Here is a 14,651-nt window from a genome sequence, read left to right on the forward strand (position 1 = left end):
GACAGAGTAACAAAGACGAGAGGAAGGGAAAGGCACCTTTCATCTGAGCAGGCTACACTCCTGCAGACAGAGAAGACCACAGACGGAGAAGACCACAGACGTAGGAGAGATCCTGAAGGCTTTGCTCAAATAATCCAAGTTAACTCTTTGTGGTTGGGAAGGAAGGTGCTGGAGATTCAGGACTTCTCTCAGGCACATGGAAGTTTGGACTGAAGTGGAATTAAGGGATTCTCCGTGGTCTCCCACAGCTAACTTCTCTCTCCAGGCCTATACCTGCATCATCGGCTAAACTATCAGCTTGGTCTGGATTAGATTAATGGTCCTCAGGGCAGGCCCTGGGAAGATGGCCCAGGGGTCAGCACGCCAACTTAACAGCCTTGAGCAGCATACATTTATTTCCATTAGCCATACTGACAAACCAAAATATTTTAATAACTATTATAAAGAATTGTGCATTCCAATTACATTGAAATAAGAATTGTTTCTCCATTTTTCTCAACCCAATTAGATGTGTGTGGAACTCCCAGTCTGGCAGAACAAAAAGTCAATCCATGGAATCCATGAGATGGAACGCATGGACGTTTCTAGTGGTAAAAGAATCAGATGAGTTCTAGAGCCTCCCCGACACCACCTAATTTTATCATTTAAACCTATAGAGTTGTCCTTTGTAATGTTAAGTCATACGGATAAAATCAACTTCTTTTGTACAAATGACTACTATAAGAAAACAAGAGTTTTATAAAAGATGATATGCCCAAATGCCCATGCCTTATCATCCTACTTGGGCAGCTGCACCATGGTCAGGAATGGTAAGCTTCTGTGTAGTTTTCCACACGCTTCTCACCACTTGAAGACCCAGAGGAAGGGAGAAAGGCAGAAACAAAACAAAAACTGCAGAGGGTACTAGTGTCACATTCATTTTTACTTCTATTAGAAAGAAAAAAGGAAAAAAAGGTTTCTTCAGAATCATTTTATTAATTTGCATAGTTTGTCAACACTTCACTCTTCTGTCCTCCTCTGACACACAAATCCTTTCAGTCAGAGTCTTCTTCTCCCCATATTTCATATATTGTAATGTTATTGTGGGGGTCTGCAGGCAGCTCTGCATTTTGAAGCCTGAGGTTACTGCCAGTTGCCATGATGACTTTAAGATTCCGCACCCTGGACACAAACTTCACAAGGTCCATCTCGAGTTGGGTTAAGGTATTGAACGCATAGTCTTTGTTGGGGGAAGCATTTTGATTTTTCTTCAGTGGAGAGCGAAATGAACAGCCTCGGAGGCTGGGAAGATTCTGATCCTGTCAAGAAAGATGTTCAGCGTGATACCATTGACTTTGCCAGTTTTGACAGAGTTTGGTAGTCTGGGTTCGTCTAAGATGCCTCTAACATTGCTTTAGTCCAGTGATCGGCAAACCATGGGCAAGCCCGACCCACCACCTATTTTTGTAAATAAAGTTTTATTGGAACACAGCCATGCTCATTCATTTACATATTGTGGATAGCTGTTTTCATGTTATAACGGCAAAGCTGAGTGGCTGTAACAGAGACCCTATGGCTTGCAAAGCTGAAAATATTTACTATCTGGCCCTTTACAGAAAACATCTGCGGCTTCCTGCTCTAGTCAGTGTGGGCACAGTACTATGGGGTGTCCTGAGAACATGCTGCCACATTGTTCAACCTTCCCCCCTCTAACTGAAAGGGTTGTTTAGCCTCTTTGGGGACAAGATGCTATTTTACGCCTTTATCCCTTTACTAAAAAAAAAAAATCATATTCCCATTATTTGGATATACGACTCCATTTCCATTTGGTTCAACATCTTGCGGTAGGTCAAATGGTAAGGAAATAAAAAAATCAGGGACAGTGAATCTGGTTCTATGAATAATTTTGAGCTGAAACACATCAAGGTCTTGAATTCAACCTCAATTTGGAAGAACTCACTTCACAGATATATAATGAGCCAGGGTCTTATTTACCCACCCAATGAACAGAAGGTCATCTTCAACCCCTAGTCCCAACCTCTCTGTGGATTCGGGAATTATTGTCTGCACTACAGAAACGTCAGGAAATGAACTGGCCAACTTTGCCCAGGACTTTGAGATAGTATTTTCTATCCAAATCCATGATAGTTAACAGTCCTACCTATACTGACTTGAAGATTCGTTTTGAGTCTGAGATTTCTGACCCTGAAGCAATGGGGTTTGAAAAAAGGCGCCATCCTTACCTTACTCTTCTCACTATCGCCTCGAAACTTTAGTATCACATACAGCACAACAACAAAAAAGAGCCAGAGCCACTTGCTCCCAAGCCAGCCTTGGGCGTGCTCTGGCAGATTCTGCCTAATCCGAAAGTGCCCCCCACAAGGCACCTTCCCCTGGGGTTCTTTGACTTTCTCTCTCAGAGAAGAAAACATAAAGGCATAGCCACAGGAGAAGCACAGAGGCAAGAACAGGAACCATTTCAGCGTCTGCATGGTGAGCAGAGATAGGGCAGGAAGTTGCTCATGGTGGGCTGGTTTGCCCTCGTAACTGGGAGACTGGGCACCTGAGGCTGGGCCGTGGGTGATGTCACAGAGGGCCCTGAGCTGGAGGCTGCTCTGGCCATTGTGACACTTCCGGGTGGAGAGTCCTATGGCGGTGGCCCAGGAGGAGGACTTAAGGGGAGTTAAGAGAAATTTCCAACAGGCAATAAAAGAGAGGGCAGGAATGGGGGTGGGATGCCTTCCCCTTTCTGGCATCTGTCTCCATGGTTCATTTGTTTGACCCAGACATCGTAGGGAGCAGAGGAGACAAGGCATGTGTCCCTGGGCTGCTGGGTCGAGAGGGCAACAAATGAAACCAGAGGTTACAGGCTAGAGGCCACAGATGTGTTTTGTCTGGCCTACAATGTTTTACAAAATATTTGCCAACATTTAAATGTCCGGGGTGGGGGCTTCATTTAAAAAAAAAAAATACAAGTTTCTGGCTTTCTTTGAAGATTTGGAAGATCTGGTAACACTGGCCCACCCTCTCATAAGGCAGCTGTCTGCCAGGGCCAAGCAGGAACTTCCCCTCTAGTGTGCCTTTCTCTCCACAGTCCCCACCACTCCCTACTGCCTCACACTCTTGACCTTACCTCAGCATGCAATCCCTGTGTTAAAACTGGTAAGAACAGAGCTTGAAAGCACATACCAAGGGGACTGATCTAGTCAGGTATCCAGAGATGTGAAGAGCATCTGAAGGATGGCTAGGAGTGGCTGGGTGAAATGGGGAGAGGGCTGAAGTACACGCATATGTGAAGACTAGAGACCAGGAGGACACAGCCTGTGTGACAGCTGAAGCTGATGCCAGGAATAATGTCAGGACCCACTGGCCAGTAGATTTGGCTAACGGAACACAAGGCTTGTCCTCGCTCCCTGGGCTCACGAGTACAACCATCCTCCTAACGAAGGATCTGAGTCACAGACTTATTCACTAGGAATAAAACTGTGCTAAATGTAATGTAAGTTGCACCTCGGGAGTGACAAAGAGGTTCTGTAAGACTTCTTGGAATGAAAAGGGGAGAAGAGGGTGTTGAGTTGTGCTGTGCAGACTGTTCACCCATGTGCACGGGTCACCGTCATTGGAAGGTCGCTGCAGGGGCTGGAGGAGTCCCGGCAGGAGACTCTCTGGGCAGAAGTGGGATCAAAGAAGGTCCAAAGGGTTTATTAGAAAATAGGCACTGGTAAGTCCACCCACCATCATCGAGGGCAGTGACTGCAGAGCTGCCTGCTTGAGAGGCAGATGCCCCAACGTCTGTGGCCACGGGCTGGTGGTTCTGCCCTGTGACCTTCAGTTGGAGGCTTGTCCTTAAAATCATGACGTTTTCTGTGCCCTGCCTCCCGATCAGCATCACAGGCCCCTGTGGGAAGGTCAGACCCAGGTGCTCAGGGACAAGTGCTGAGCGTTCTGAGGTGCCCCATGTGGGTGCGTGGCCTGTGTTTTGCCCAGTGATCCTCAGTGGTACACTGACATTTGGTGGTTAGGGTAAGATGCAGTAGGGACAGATGGTCCCAATTTATATGGGTGACCCCGGATGAGAAGTGCACAGTGTTTTGTCACACATGGCTCTCGTCATCTGGAACACCTCCGTGTGTGCGTTCAATGGCAGCCGTTCCATTTCCTTTTCGCATCATGTTCAGAAGTCTAAAGTCTAAAGCAGCGGGAAAGTAGGCATTCCTAGGGAGGGCCTGAGCTGAAATTCTTTCTCTGGGTCAAAAGGTAGTAAAAGGCTCATGGGGTTGAGGGACAGTCTTCGGGTTCATTTTGGGGGGACGTTCCTCTCTTGGAAGTCAGGGCAGGGACAGGTGCGTAGACTACTGGAGCATTCCTTGACCCTCTCCATTCTCTCCTCCCACCTCCTCACCACAGAAGGAGTGAAGCGTGGGTCCTAGTCCGGGAACGGAGCAGGAGAAGGAGCTTGTCAGTCTTCCTCTGTCCTCTCAGTCCAGCCCCTGAAGCCTTGGCCCAGCAACTGTGTGGCTTCTTCCACTTGGCAAGCATGTATCAGAGACGGCATAGGGTCCTGACTACATGCCATTTCCACCATCAGACAGACCTGCGTCTTGTGGAATTTTCCTCACCGCTTGGAGCCTCAGCTGTCTTGCCTATCAAGTGGAGATGACAGTAATGGCCTTGCTGGGCCGCTGAGTCCCACGAGATAAAGCACATCATGTGCGAACATGCCACGTGGGGTAGGTAAGGTAGTTATGATTATTAGGTTGCTTCCTGGGCCTTTGTGTCAGAGCACTGGGCTGGGCACCAGGTGAGGAGCAGACTGGGCACCGAGTGGGGCTCAGCTGGGTACTGGGTGAGGCATGGACTGGGCACTGGATGAGGCACTGAGTGAGGCATGGGCTGGGCACTGGGTAAGGAACAGGCTGGGCACCAGGAGAGAAGTGGGCTGGGCACCAGGAGAGGAGTGGGCTGGGCACCGGGTGAGGTGAGGGTTGGGCGCCAGGCAAGGCACTGGTCGAGGTGCTGGGTGAGGCGCAGGCTGGGTGCTGCATGAGGTGTGGGAGGACTCATAGGAGCACTCATGCAGGACACAGCTCTCACACACCACCCTCCTTCAAGTGAACGCCAGGCCCTTGCTGTGCTCGTCTGGTAGTTCCCTTGGGCCTCTGAAAGGCTGGACAGGAAGCATTGGAGGAAGCCCTTCTTCGGCCAACAGTTCCCTCAGTCGGAGACAGGCAGGGGCAGGGAGGCAGCACAGTGACCAGAGGGCAGTGGTGTGAGGACATGGGGCGACGGCCATGGTGGGAGAGAGTGCCAAGCCAGGCCAGAGGTATGCGGAGCATCTAGATGTGGTCTTGAGGGGAAGCAGGTATCTGAGGTGCTGGAGCTTTGACACCAAGGACACTGGGAAAATTAGGCATGGCCAGAATAATCAATGCAGAATAAACTGATGGATTAAGATACGTCAGAATGGCAGAAGCTGTAATCAGTAAAACTTTTAGTCAAGTTTTCTTTATAAAATTAAAACAGAGAAGAACTGATTGGGACAAAAATAATTGTAACCAAACTAAAAAAAAGAACCGATTGTGAGGAAGATAACAAAATGAAAAAGAAGAAAACCACCACCAGAAAATAGCTTATATGGGCTGTAGAGAATGTTACTCAGGGAAAGAGAATGGCTGATGCAGGCTTCTTCTGGAAAAGCCCAGAGCAAAGGTTTATCAGTGCTGGTATAATTCTGATTAAAACGCTTCTCCTCCATGTTCATAAAGTCAAGGTGTCCTCCGGACTGGATCTTGCCATTACCCCGCAGCAAAGAACCACAGGGCAGAGGACGGTCTAGAAGGGGCCGCCTGTCAGCCTCGCCTTGGAATTCTATGCAGCTTCTCTGACCCTGGACCCTCCTGCTTGTGCCCCTGCCCTCGGATATTCCCTCCCAGCTCCTTTTCCTACTTTTTAAGGGAAGTCAGGGCCCTGAGCTGGGGGAAGAGAACCAGCCAGCCATCTCCAGGACACAGCCGTCTGCAGCAGCAGTGCTGGGGCCTGGCTCCTTTGGTTCTTAGCTAGCAGTCTCAGGACGTTTCAGTCACTACTCACTTAACACACATTACGGGTAGACAAAACGCACCATCTTTATGTCCAAGTTCCCCTTTTACCTCCTGCTGAGGGGGAGAAAAGGTGGGATTCATATGACATCATGGAATTACTCTTACCTACTCATGCAATAGCTGCAATTTCCTTACCAAAACATTTAGTGGGAAGTAGAAGGAAAAAAAAAAATTATATATATATGTAAACCAGTGACAGAAAAGGCAGATTTATTTTTGTAGTAAACTGTTATGTGCCTGTTAGGGATTAAATTATGCCCCTTCTAAGTATACGTTGGGATCCTAACCCCCACACCTGTCGATGTAATTCCGATACGGAACAGGGTTTTGTACGCTAATGAAGCCGTACCCGTGCAGGGTGGGTCCTGTACCTCGCCGCTTTGGGCTGTCAGAAGCAGCACAGACAGACAGAAGCAAGCACATACGAGGTGAAGACAGATGCTATCTGATGGCAATGATGGATGCAGATGAAGCCCAGGAATGCTGAGGACTGCCAGCTACTAGACGCTGAACAGACAAGAAAGTCCTCCCCCTAGAGCCACATATGAATTCAGACTTGAACCCTAGTCTGAGAAAATGAATTTCTGTTCTTTAAAGCCACCCGCTGGTGTTATTTCTGCTCCAGCAGCACTAGGAGACTAAGGCAGTGAGTGCCCAACTAAGCCTCTTCTCTGATACAACCAGGGAGACTCCCCTGGCTCCCACCCAAACAAGGCTCCGGCTCCTCCCTGGGTGGGTATAGCAGTGTGACTCCAGCAGGCACTGTGCAGTTGGAGCTCACGCTTCCTAAAGCCCAGTTTCACTTGGTCTATTTAATTTACTGTTGGCAGCAAAACCCATACAACTGAGCAATCTGGAGTTTTTAATGATTTCAAGCATGAAAAGTGCAGCCAACACCACCAGCTTCCTCAGCCATGGGAAGGCCAAGTGCACCTCTGGCTGGAAGCGAGCATCAAGGCAGGCAGGCAGGTGGGCGGGAGAGTCGCAGGAGTGTGTGCCCAGCCAACCCCCAGCACGCTACTAGAACCCACGGCATCCTCCTGGGCAGGAGGGACCGTGGCCAGCTCCAGGGTTTGTGAGGACGACTTTCAACACCATGCAAATGGGGCCATACCAGCCGACACAGGTATCACCACGATTACAATGACCTGCCCACCTTCCCACCTTCTGGGGTAGGAGCCATGGCCGCCTTGCTGGGCACTTCAGAAGCAGTAGGAGGTGTGGGTGACCCAATGGGCAGTCTCCTCCTTGGGGCGCTTGGCGGAGCTGTGAGTAGTGAAGAGGGACTTGTAGGCTTCGGATTCTTCACTGTCGGCAATGGATCTCTTTGTGGTTCCGCACAGAGGCTTTCCGACTTTTCCAGAAGTGCTCCCATTTGTTGCTAGAAAAACGAAAAGCCAAGAGCTATGAGGTTGGGACAAATATTCCAGACATCACCTTCTCAAAAGGCATTTCCATCCAGCTTTCTTGGGATGAATGTCAAAGTACATAATCTCTGGTGCCAACTCTTAGCAAAAGACAAATCCGCTTTATTGAAATGTATTGTTAAAATACTAGTCACTTTGTTGTTGGGTGACCTCGAGTCGATTCTGCTTCATAGCAACCTCACGTGACAGAGCAGAACTGCCCCACACAGTGTTTCCGAGGCTGGGATCTTCACAGAAGCAGGTCGCCAGGTCTTTCTCCTGCGGAGCTGCTGGTGGGTTCAAACCACCAACCTCTCAGTTAGTAGCTGAGCGCTAAACACTGCACCACCAGGCCTGCTCCGCATTTACTTGTACTTTTTATGTGCTGGGCCCCGTTCCCAGCGTGTGAATATCTTCAATTAGACACTCCTCCTGAGCTGGGCCTGAGGAACCCTGTTCCACAGAGGAGAAAAGGGAGGCACCAAGAGGCTGAGTGGCAAACCCAGGTCAGAAGGCGCCTCAATGCACAGCGGGGCTAGGGACCCGGCAGTCTCCTACTTGCTCAACCACTGTAAAACTTGTTGCGATCAAGTCGATTCCGGCTCATAGTGACCCTATAGGGCAGAGTAGAAGGGCTTCACAGGGTTTCCAGGGGTGTAAACCTTTATGGAAGCATACTGCGACATCTTTCTCCCTAGGAGCAGCTGCTGGGTTCGAACCACCAACCTTTCAGTTAGCAACTAAGCACTGTAACCACTGCACCACCAGGACTCCTTTTATCAACTTTGGATACTATTTATAATACAAGGTCACTAAACACACTCTTTTACCTAAGGAATCTATGTTTTTCTTTTGGGAAATAAATATTGTTTTCTTTGAATTAAAGAGAGTGAACTTCAGAAGAAATGCACTGAACTCTGGATTTTACACCAAACTGCTCTTTGACGGGCGGCCAACAGGCAGCTGAGGGGAGGGACTCTAAGTACCATGTGGGTGCACCTACAAACCCCAACCTTAGGGAAATCAGGAATGCTCCTGCCAAATACCCTGGGCCTCCCCAATTTCAAAACATACAACAAAGCGACAACAATCGAAACAGTGTTGTACAGTTATACATACAGACACACAGAACAATGGAATCAAACTGAGATGCCAGAAATAAACCCACACATCTACGGCCAATTGCTTCTTGACAAGGGTGCTAAGCCTATCCAATGGGGATAACAGCCTCTTCAAAAAAAGTGCTTAAAAAAAAAAAAAATGATGTCGGGACAACTGGATCTCCCTGTGCAAAAGAATGAAACATACACGAAAATTAACATAGATCAATGACCTAAATATATAAACTAAAACCATATGACCCTTGGAAGGAAACACAGGGGTAAAGCTTCAAGACCTTATGACAATGGATTCTTAGTCACGATACAAAAGCCCAAGCTACCAAAGATAAAAGACACAAACTGGACTTTGTCAGAATGAAAATTTTGGGGGCATCAGAGAACTTTATCAAGAAAGTGAGGAGGAAGCCATTTGGTTTCCAGCTTTCCAGACAGCTCACTTCGGTCTTGGCAGGACCCACCTGTGCTCTTGGGAGCTGGGTTAGTTTTCTTCTCTCTAGAATCAAGGCTGGCTTCCTCAGGCTTCCTTGTCTTAACATTTGACGGCCCTGCAGATTCTGTGAAAGGGACAAAGCAAGGAAAACAAAAGCATGAACTCAGTAAACAGCCATACAATCTTGTTTTCCTACAATCAGTACCTCTTTCAGAGTCTGGAAACACTGGTGGCATAGTGGTTAAGAGATACGGCTGCTAACCAAAAGGTTGGCAGTTTGAATCCACCAGGTGCTCCTTGGAAACACTATGCAGCAGTTCTACTCTGTTCTATAGGGTCTCTATGGATCGGAATCGACTTGATGGCAATGTTTTTTTTTTTTTTTTCTTCCAGAGTCTTACCTTCAGGGACATCTGGCTTTGAGACGGACTCTGTTGCTTTGGGTTTCTTTGCTTTCTGTAAAGAAAAGAGGAAGTCACAGGACTGCTGGGAGTCCACTACATGTCCAGTCTCAGTCCGGCTGCTCGCCACCCTGTGAGCAGCCCTGTCTCAGGCTGATGGAGTTCACACAGACATCACTCCTTCCCAAGAAGACGTTTACACTCCACCAACCCTAGATCTTCACCTGTGCCTTGCTGCCAGTGATGCATCCTAGCCTCTCACAAGAACAGGTCTGTAGAGATCTAGCTTAGCTTTACACGTACATTCCCAAAGTCATGCTCTCACACATTTTAAACGAAGGCGACAGGTTTCAGTGATAACAGTCACTGACCAAGGTGACTGCTCACATAACAGCAGTTAAATGAGTAACAGCAACGTGAAGTAAAGGTGCGCACACTGAATCCAAGCAGCACTGAATCTTACCCGTTCCAGTAACTCTTCTTCAGCGTGGACACCTGTTTTGATATTTATCTATTTGACTACATTCATTATACTAATGAATACCTTAACCTTAGCCAATTCTCAACTTCGCATTACTCTTGTTAGAATTCTTAAATTCAGGTACTAGAATCCTGTCGCTTTTGTCAGCAAAAATAAAAGAAACTAACCACCCTAAAATTACACAGCTATGCCAGCAATGATTGAGTCACACAAACGACGACTATGCTGATGGTCATTCAGAGAATTTACTTTAAAATGTCATTTTCCTCAGAATCCAAAAGGTGGCGGTAGAGACACACGGCCAGATTATTTTGGAGGACCCCCTTCACTAGAAAACACCGGAGAGGCCTGCTCCTTGCTCAGGCGATGGTCCTGAACTTGTGCGAGCTGCAATGTGGTTTACGCTGCTTGTGTAAAACATAAAATCCGTCTGTTCATTTCACACATGCAGGGCACGCATTAAATGTGGAAGGGGAGGGAAGTAACGAGCCCTTCAAAAAATGGAGACCGCTTTATTTCACAGCTGAGGTTGTGTGAAGTAGCAGGGACAGGATGGAGGGGCAGGAGACGGGCGTGCTGCTTCTAGCTGCGGGCGTATTTGGGAAATATTTTGGTATCTGGGTAGCGGTATCTAAGAGGCACTTCCCAAGGCTCCGGTGAGTGTTCTGCACCAAGAGGGGTAGGCTATTTCCACTGGGCTCTGAGTACCTTGGCAACAAGCCTGGGACAGAGGAGAAAACTCACTAAAGCAAAGTAGCTAAGTAAGGATTACATGAACTCTACAGCAGATTTCCTTTAAAATACCTACAATTCTGCCCTTCTGTTTTTTTTTTTTTTTTAAAGCTTATTTACTTTGTTGTTGAGAATACAAATGCAAAACACACACCAGTTCGACAGTTCCGCAGGCACACGTCAGTGACACTGATGACAGCCTTCCTGCTGTACGGCCACTCTCGCTCTCCTTCTCCAAGCTGACGGCCACTCTCGCTCTCCTTTCCTGAGCTGGTCCTCCACATTAACATAAACCCACTGTCCCCTAAGCTTCCCACCTAATCTTTCAAGCTGCTGTTGTCAATTTGATCCTGTATAGACAGTTTTTAAAAGAGCACAATGCTTGGGGCAGATACTCTTACTAGTCAAGCTAAACTATTGCTTGGTTTTAAAGGTGAGCAGGACCAATGGTCACAATGAAGAACAGGCAGATCCTCTTTGCAAACTGCCCTTTGCCAAGAATACCTTGAGCTTTTTTTTTTTTTTTTTGCTTTTTGCTCTTAAGGTAGCGAAAGTACAGTGATTCAGGAAGCCCACGAAGAATGAACGCACTTGTATACGTTTGCTTTTTAACTTTCCCGCAGTACATAAATGACTTGTTCTCAAGAATGCTCTTTATAGTATCTTACAGCGCTGCCCCACAGAACGGTCCTGCTGGCATTTGCTACCAAGTTGAGCACAATTCCCTGAATTACACGGCTACCACGCTCTTTCTTTTCTACCTCAGCAAAAAGATAAAAGGAGAACATGCGACTGGATCGGGCTCCTTCCAGCAACCCCGGACCTCCAGCAACCCAACAGCAACTGTTAGCACGAGCTCCAGCATCCTCTCCTTCACGCCTCAGACCGTGAGTGATGTTATCACAGAGTAACAACGTCCTGCACCTTCTTCTACATGAGGTAAAAAACATACCATAACACTCTCACTTTGCCTGACTCTGCTAGACACCCACCTGTATAAAGGCGGGGTTCCTCTCTCCCCACAATTTTGTGTCCTTAGGATAGTGACATGCCTTTTCTAAGCTTCAAGCCTTCTTTCACCTTGTTCTGATCACATCAAGCTTTCTCCCACGTCTACCCTGAGCCTGACTTTAACACAAGCCAGTGCTCTGAGATCAGCTCTGGGACAGAGGAGGGGGTCAGGCAGAACCCGAGGCGTTGCTGTAGGAGCAAAGACTCCCAGTACCTTTCCCAGCTTGGCTCTCAGTCTTCTTTCCTCCATCCTGGTCTTCAGCAGCTCCACATCCTCCTTGGTGCCATTGAGCACGATGACATCGTCCTCCTGGAAGGCAGCCCCACACTGGAGAGGGTGACAAGAGAAAAGGCAGATCACCATATGGACAGGGCCACTGCCCCTCAGGTTGTCCCCCCAGCCCCACCCACTACCCCTCCAGCTCTGGGTAAACTCCTAAGGGTCTCTCTGTCTTCCCTGGCTGAGCCACTTCCTGGTTCTGGGAGTCCCTGTGCACAGAAAGGAGTCAGCACAGCTGGCCTGAGGAGGCTTCCTTCAGAGGGGCCTGTCTGCAGGGCTGGTCCTTGGCTGGCATCTGAGAGCCTGGACTCTGGGAGGGTTCCCACCATTTCCTAGCTGGTGTCAGCTCCCTGCGCCTAGGCTGTGCGAACAGTGTGTTTTATGCTGAGGCCCTGCTTTCCTGCTGGGAGGGGGGCGTGGTGCTGAAATCAGGCTGCATCTCTTATCATAGTGCAACGCTTCCGTAGAACACGGAATGCTAAGAGTGGGCTCTAAAAAGGATGGCTAGGTCAGCATTCACAATTACACCTAATATGCCTTTGAAAAAACAGCTTTACTGAGATATAATTTATGTATTATAAAGCTCACTGTTTAGAGTATACAATTCAACGGTTTTTAGTATATATTACAGAATTGTGCATCACCACCGTATAATTTTAGAATATTTTCATCACCCCCAAATGAAGCCCTGGGGCCATTAGCAGTCACTCCTCAGTTCCCCCACCCCTCAGCCCCTGGCAATCACTAATGTGCTCCCCGTAGCTGAGGATTTGCTTCTTCCAGACATTTCAAATAAATGGAACCATACAGTACGTGGTCTTCCGTGGCTAGCTTCTTTCAATAAGCAAAATATTTTCAAGGTTCATCCATGCTGTATAGCATACGTCAGGACTTTACTCTTTTTTCATGATGAATAGTATTCTTTGTATAGATAAACCACATTTTATTTACCTATTCATTAGTGATAGGCATTTAAGTTGTTTCCAGTTTCTGCCCACTGTGACTCATGTGGCTATAAAGATTCGCGTACAAGTCTTTGTGTGGACAGATATTTTCACTTCTCCTGGGTTGATACCTAGTGGTGAAATTGCGGGGTCACACAGCAACCCTACTTTTACCTTTTTTGAGGAACTGCCAAACTGCTTTCCAAAGAGGCTGCGCCATTTTACATTCCCACCAGAAATGCATGAGGGTTCAAGTTTCTCCACATCCAAGTCGGCACTTGTTACTGTCGTTTTGATGACGCCCATCCGAGTAGCTATGAAGTCATATGTCAATGAAGTTTTTATTTGTACTTTCCTAATTATTAATGATGTTGATTGTCTTCTCATGTGCTTTTTGGCTATTTGTATATTTGTTGTGAAATGTCTATTCAGATCCTTTGTCCATTTTTAAACTGGTCTTTTTCTTGTCAAGTTGTAAGGGCTGTTTATATACAGATGGCCCTCCATATCCGCAGATTCAACTAACCTCGGATGGAAAATATTTGAAATAACAAATGTTCTGTTGTTGCTGAGGTGCTCTACGCAGTCAGGCCTATGATGGTGTGGTAGATTAGTTACTTTTGTGTGTGGCCTTTCTAGCCATGGTTTTGTAACTCCCACCCAGGTGATTGTGTGATAGGTAATTATGGCCTACCAAGGAGACTGGTCAGTTTTGGCTTAAAAGAAAGCCAATTCCAGAGCAGAGAGGAGGAGCCCACCACCACTGAGGAAGGAGAGACAGGCAGGAGAAACCCAGCAGCAGAGACCCAACAGCAGGAGATGGCATGAGGGCCAGGAGAGGCATGCCTGAGTGCAACAGCTGGGAAGAGGCTGTCCTGATGGAAGACTTGTATCCTGAGGGTCCCTGAGCCTTAATTGTAACTGTTACTTCCCTAATAAACCCCATAATGCTGAGTATTGTCTGTGAGTTCTGTGTGGCCATTGTGATGAATTATCAAACCCAGTAAAGAAGCAGAGAGTGCTGTGTGAGGGACGGTTGGTGTCAAAGTTGGTAAAGACGGCTGACAGAGGAGGCATGTCTCATCTACACCTCACGGGAATCAGCCTTGGGCTGCTGATCTTGGTTTTCCTTCCCCCTTGTGAAGTTAGAGGTAAGACACCCCCCCCCCAAGCCGTTTTTTTCAGATGGATGTGTCTGTACTGAACATGTAGACTTTTTTCTTGTCATTATTCCCTGAACAACACAGTGTAACAACTACTTACATAGTATTTACATCGTATTAGGCATTATAAGTAACCCAGAGACGATTTTAAGCATATGGGGGGATATACGTAGATGGATTGAATTGTGTCCCCCCAAAATATGTGTCATCTTGGTTAGGCCATGTGTAGTTGGTCCTCTATTTTGTGATTTTCCTATGTGCACTGGGTTATGTGTTATAAATCATAATCTACGGCTGTGGTTAAAAGGATTACGCAGGTCACCTCCCTGATCCAGAAGGGAGTTTCCCTGGGGTATGGTCTGCACCACCTTTTATCTCCCAAGAGATAAAAGGAAAGGGAAGCAAGCGGAGAGCTGGGGACCTCATACCACCAAAAAAGCAGCACCAGGAGCCAAGCACATCCTTTGCACTCGGGGTCCCTGTGCCTGAGAAGCTCCTCGACCGTGGAAGACTGAGGACTAGGACCTTCCTCTACAGCTGACAGAGACAGAAAACCTTCCCCTGGAGCCGACGCCATGAATTTGGACTTCTAACCTACTGGA

The 14,651-nt window shown here is 47.6% G+C and overlaps 1 protein-coding gene across 4 annotated transcripts in view; it reads right to left on the reverse strand.

The window, feature by feature from the left end:
• Nucleotides 1-490: 490 nt before the first annotated feature.
• RTF2 (replication termination factor 2) overlaps nucleotides 491-14,651 on the reverse strand; it is a 54,922-nt gene continuing 40,761 nt past the window's right edge. Inside the window, exons 6-10 of one of the 4 annotated variants that reach the window (XM_049869060.1) lie at nucleotides 11,877-11,990; nucleotides 9,439-9,493; nucleotides 9,066-9,161; nucleotides 7,245-7,461; nucleotides 1,210-1,298 (exon numbers count right to left, since the gene is read on the reverse strand). In XM_049869060.1, the coding sequence (XP_049725017.1) occupies nucleotides 7,283-7,461; nucleotides 9,066-9,161; nucleotides 9,439-9,493; nucleotides 11,877-11,990 (444 nt within the window). In that variant the 3' untranslated portion in view covers nucleotides 1,210-1,298; nucleotides 7,245-7,282. Of the gene's footprint in view, nucleotides 1,299-2,222; nucleotides 7,462-9,065; nucleotides 9,162-9,438; nucleotides 9,494-11,876; nucleotides 11,991-14,651 lie in introns of those variants that run through there. The other 3 variants (XM_049869061.1, XM_049869059.1, XM_049869062.1) reach the window with 3 other exon arrangements.

The sequence above is a fragment of the Elephas maximus genome, chromosome 25, assembly GCF_024166365.1.
Source record: "Elephas maximus indicus isolate mEleMax1 chromosome 25, mEleMax1 primary haplotype, whole genome shotgun sequence".
In the NCBI taxonomy this organism is placed as follows: domain Eukaryota; kingdom Metazoa; phylum Chordata; class Mammalia; order Proboscidea; family Elephantidae; genus Elephas; species Elephas maximus.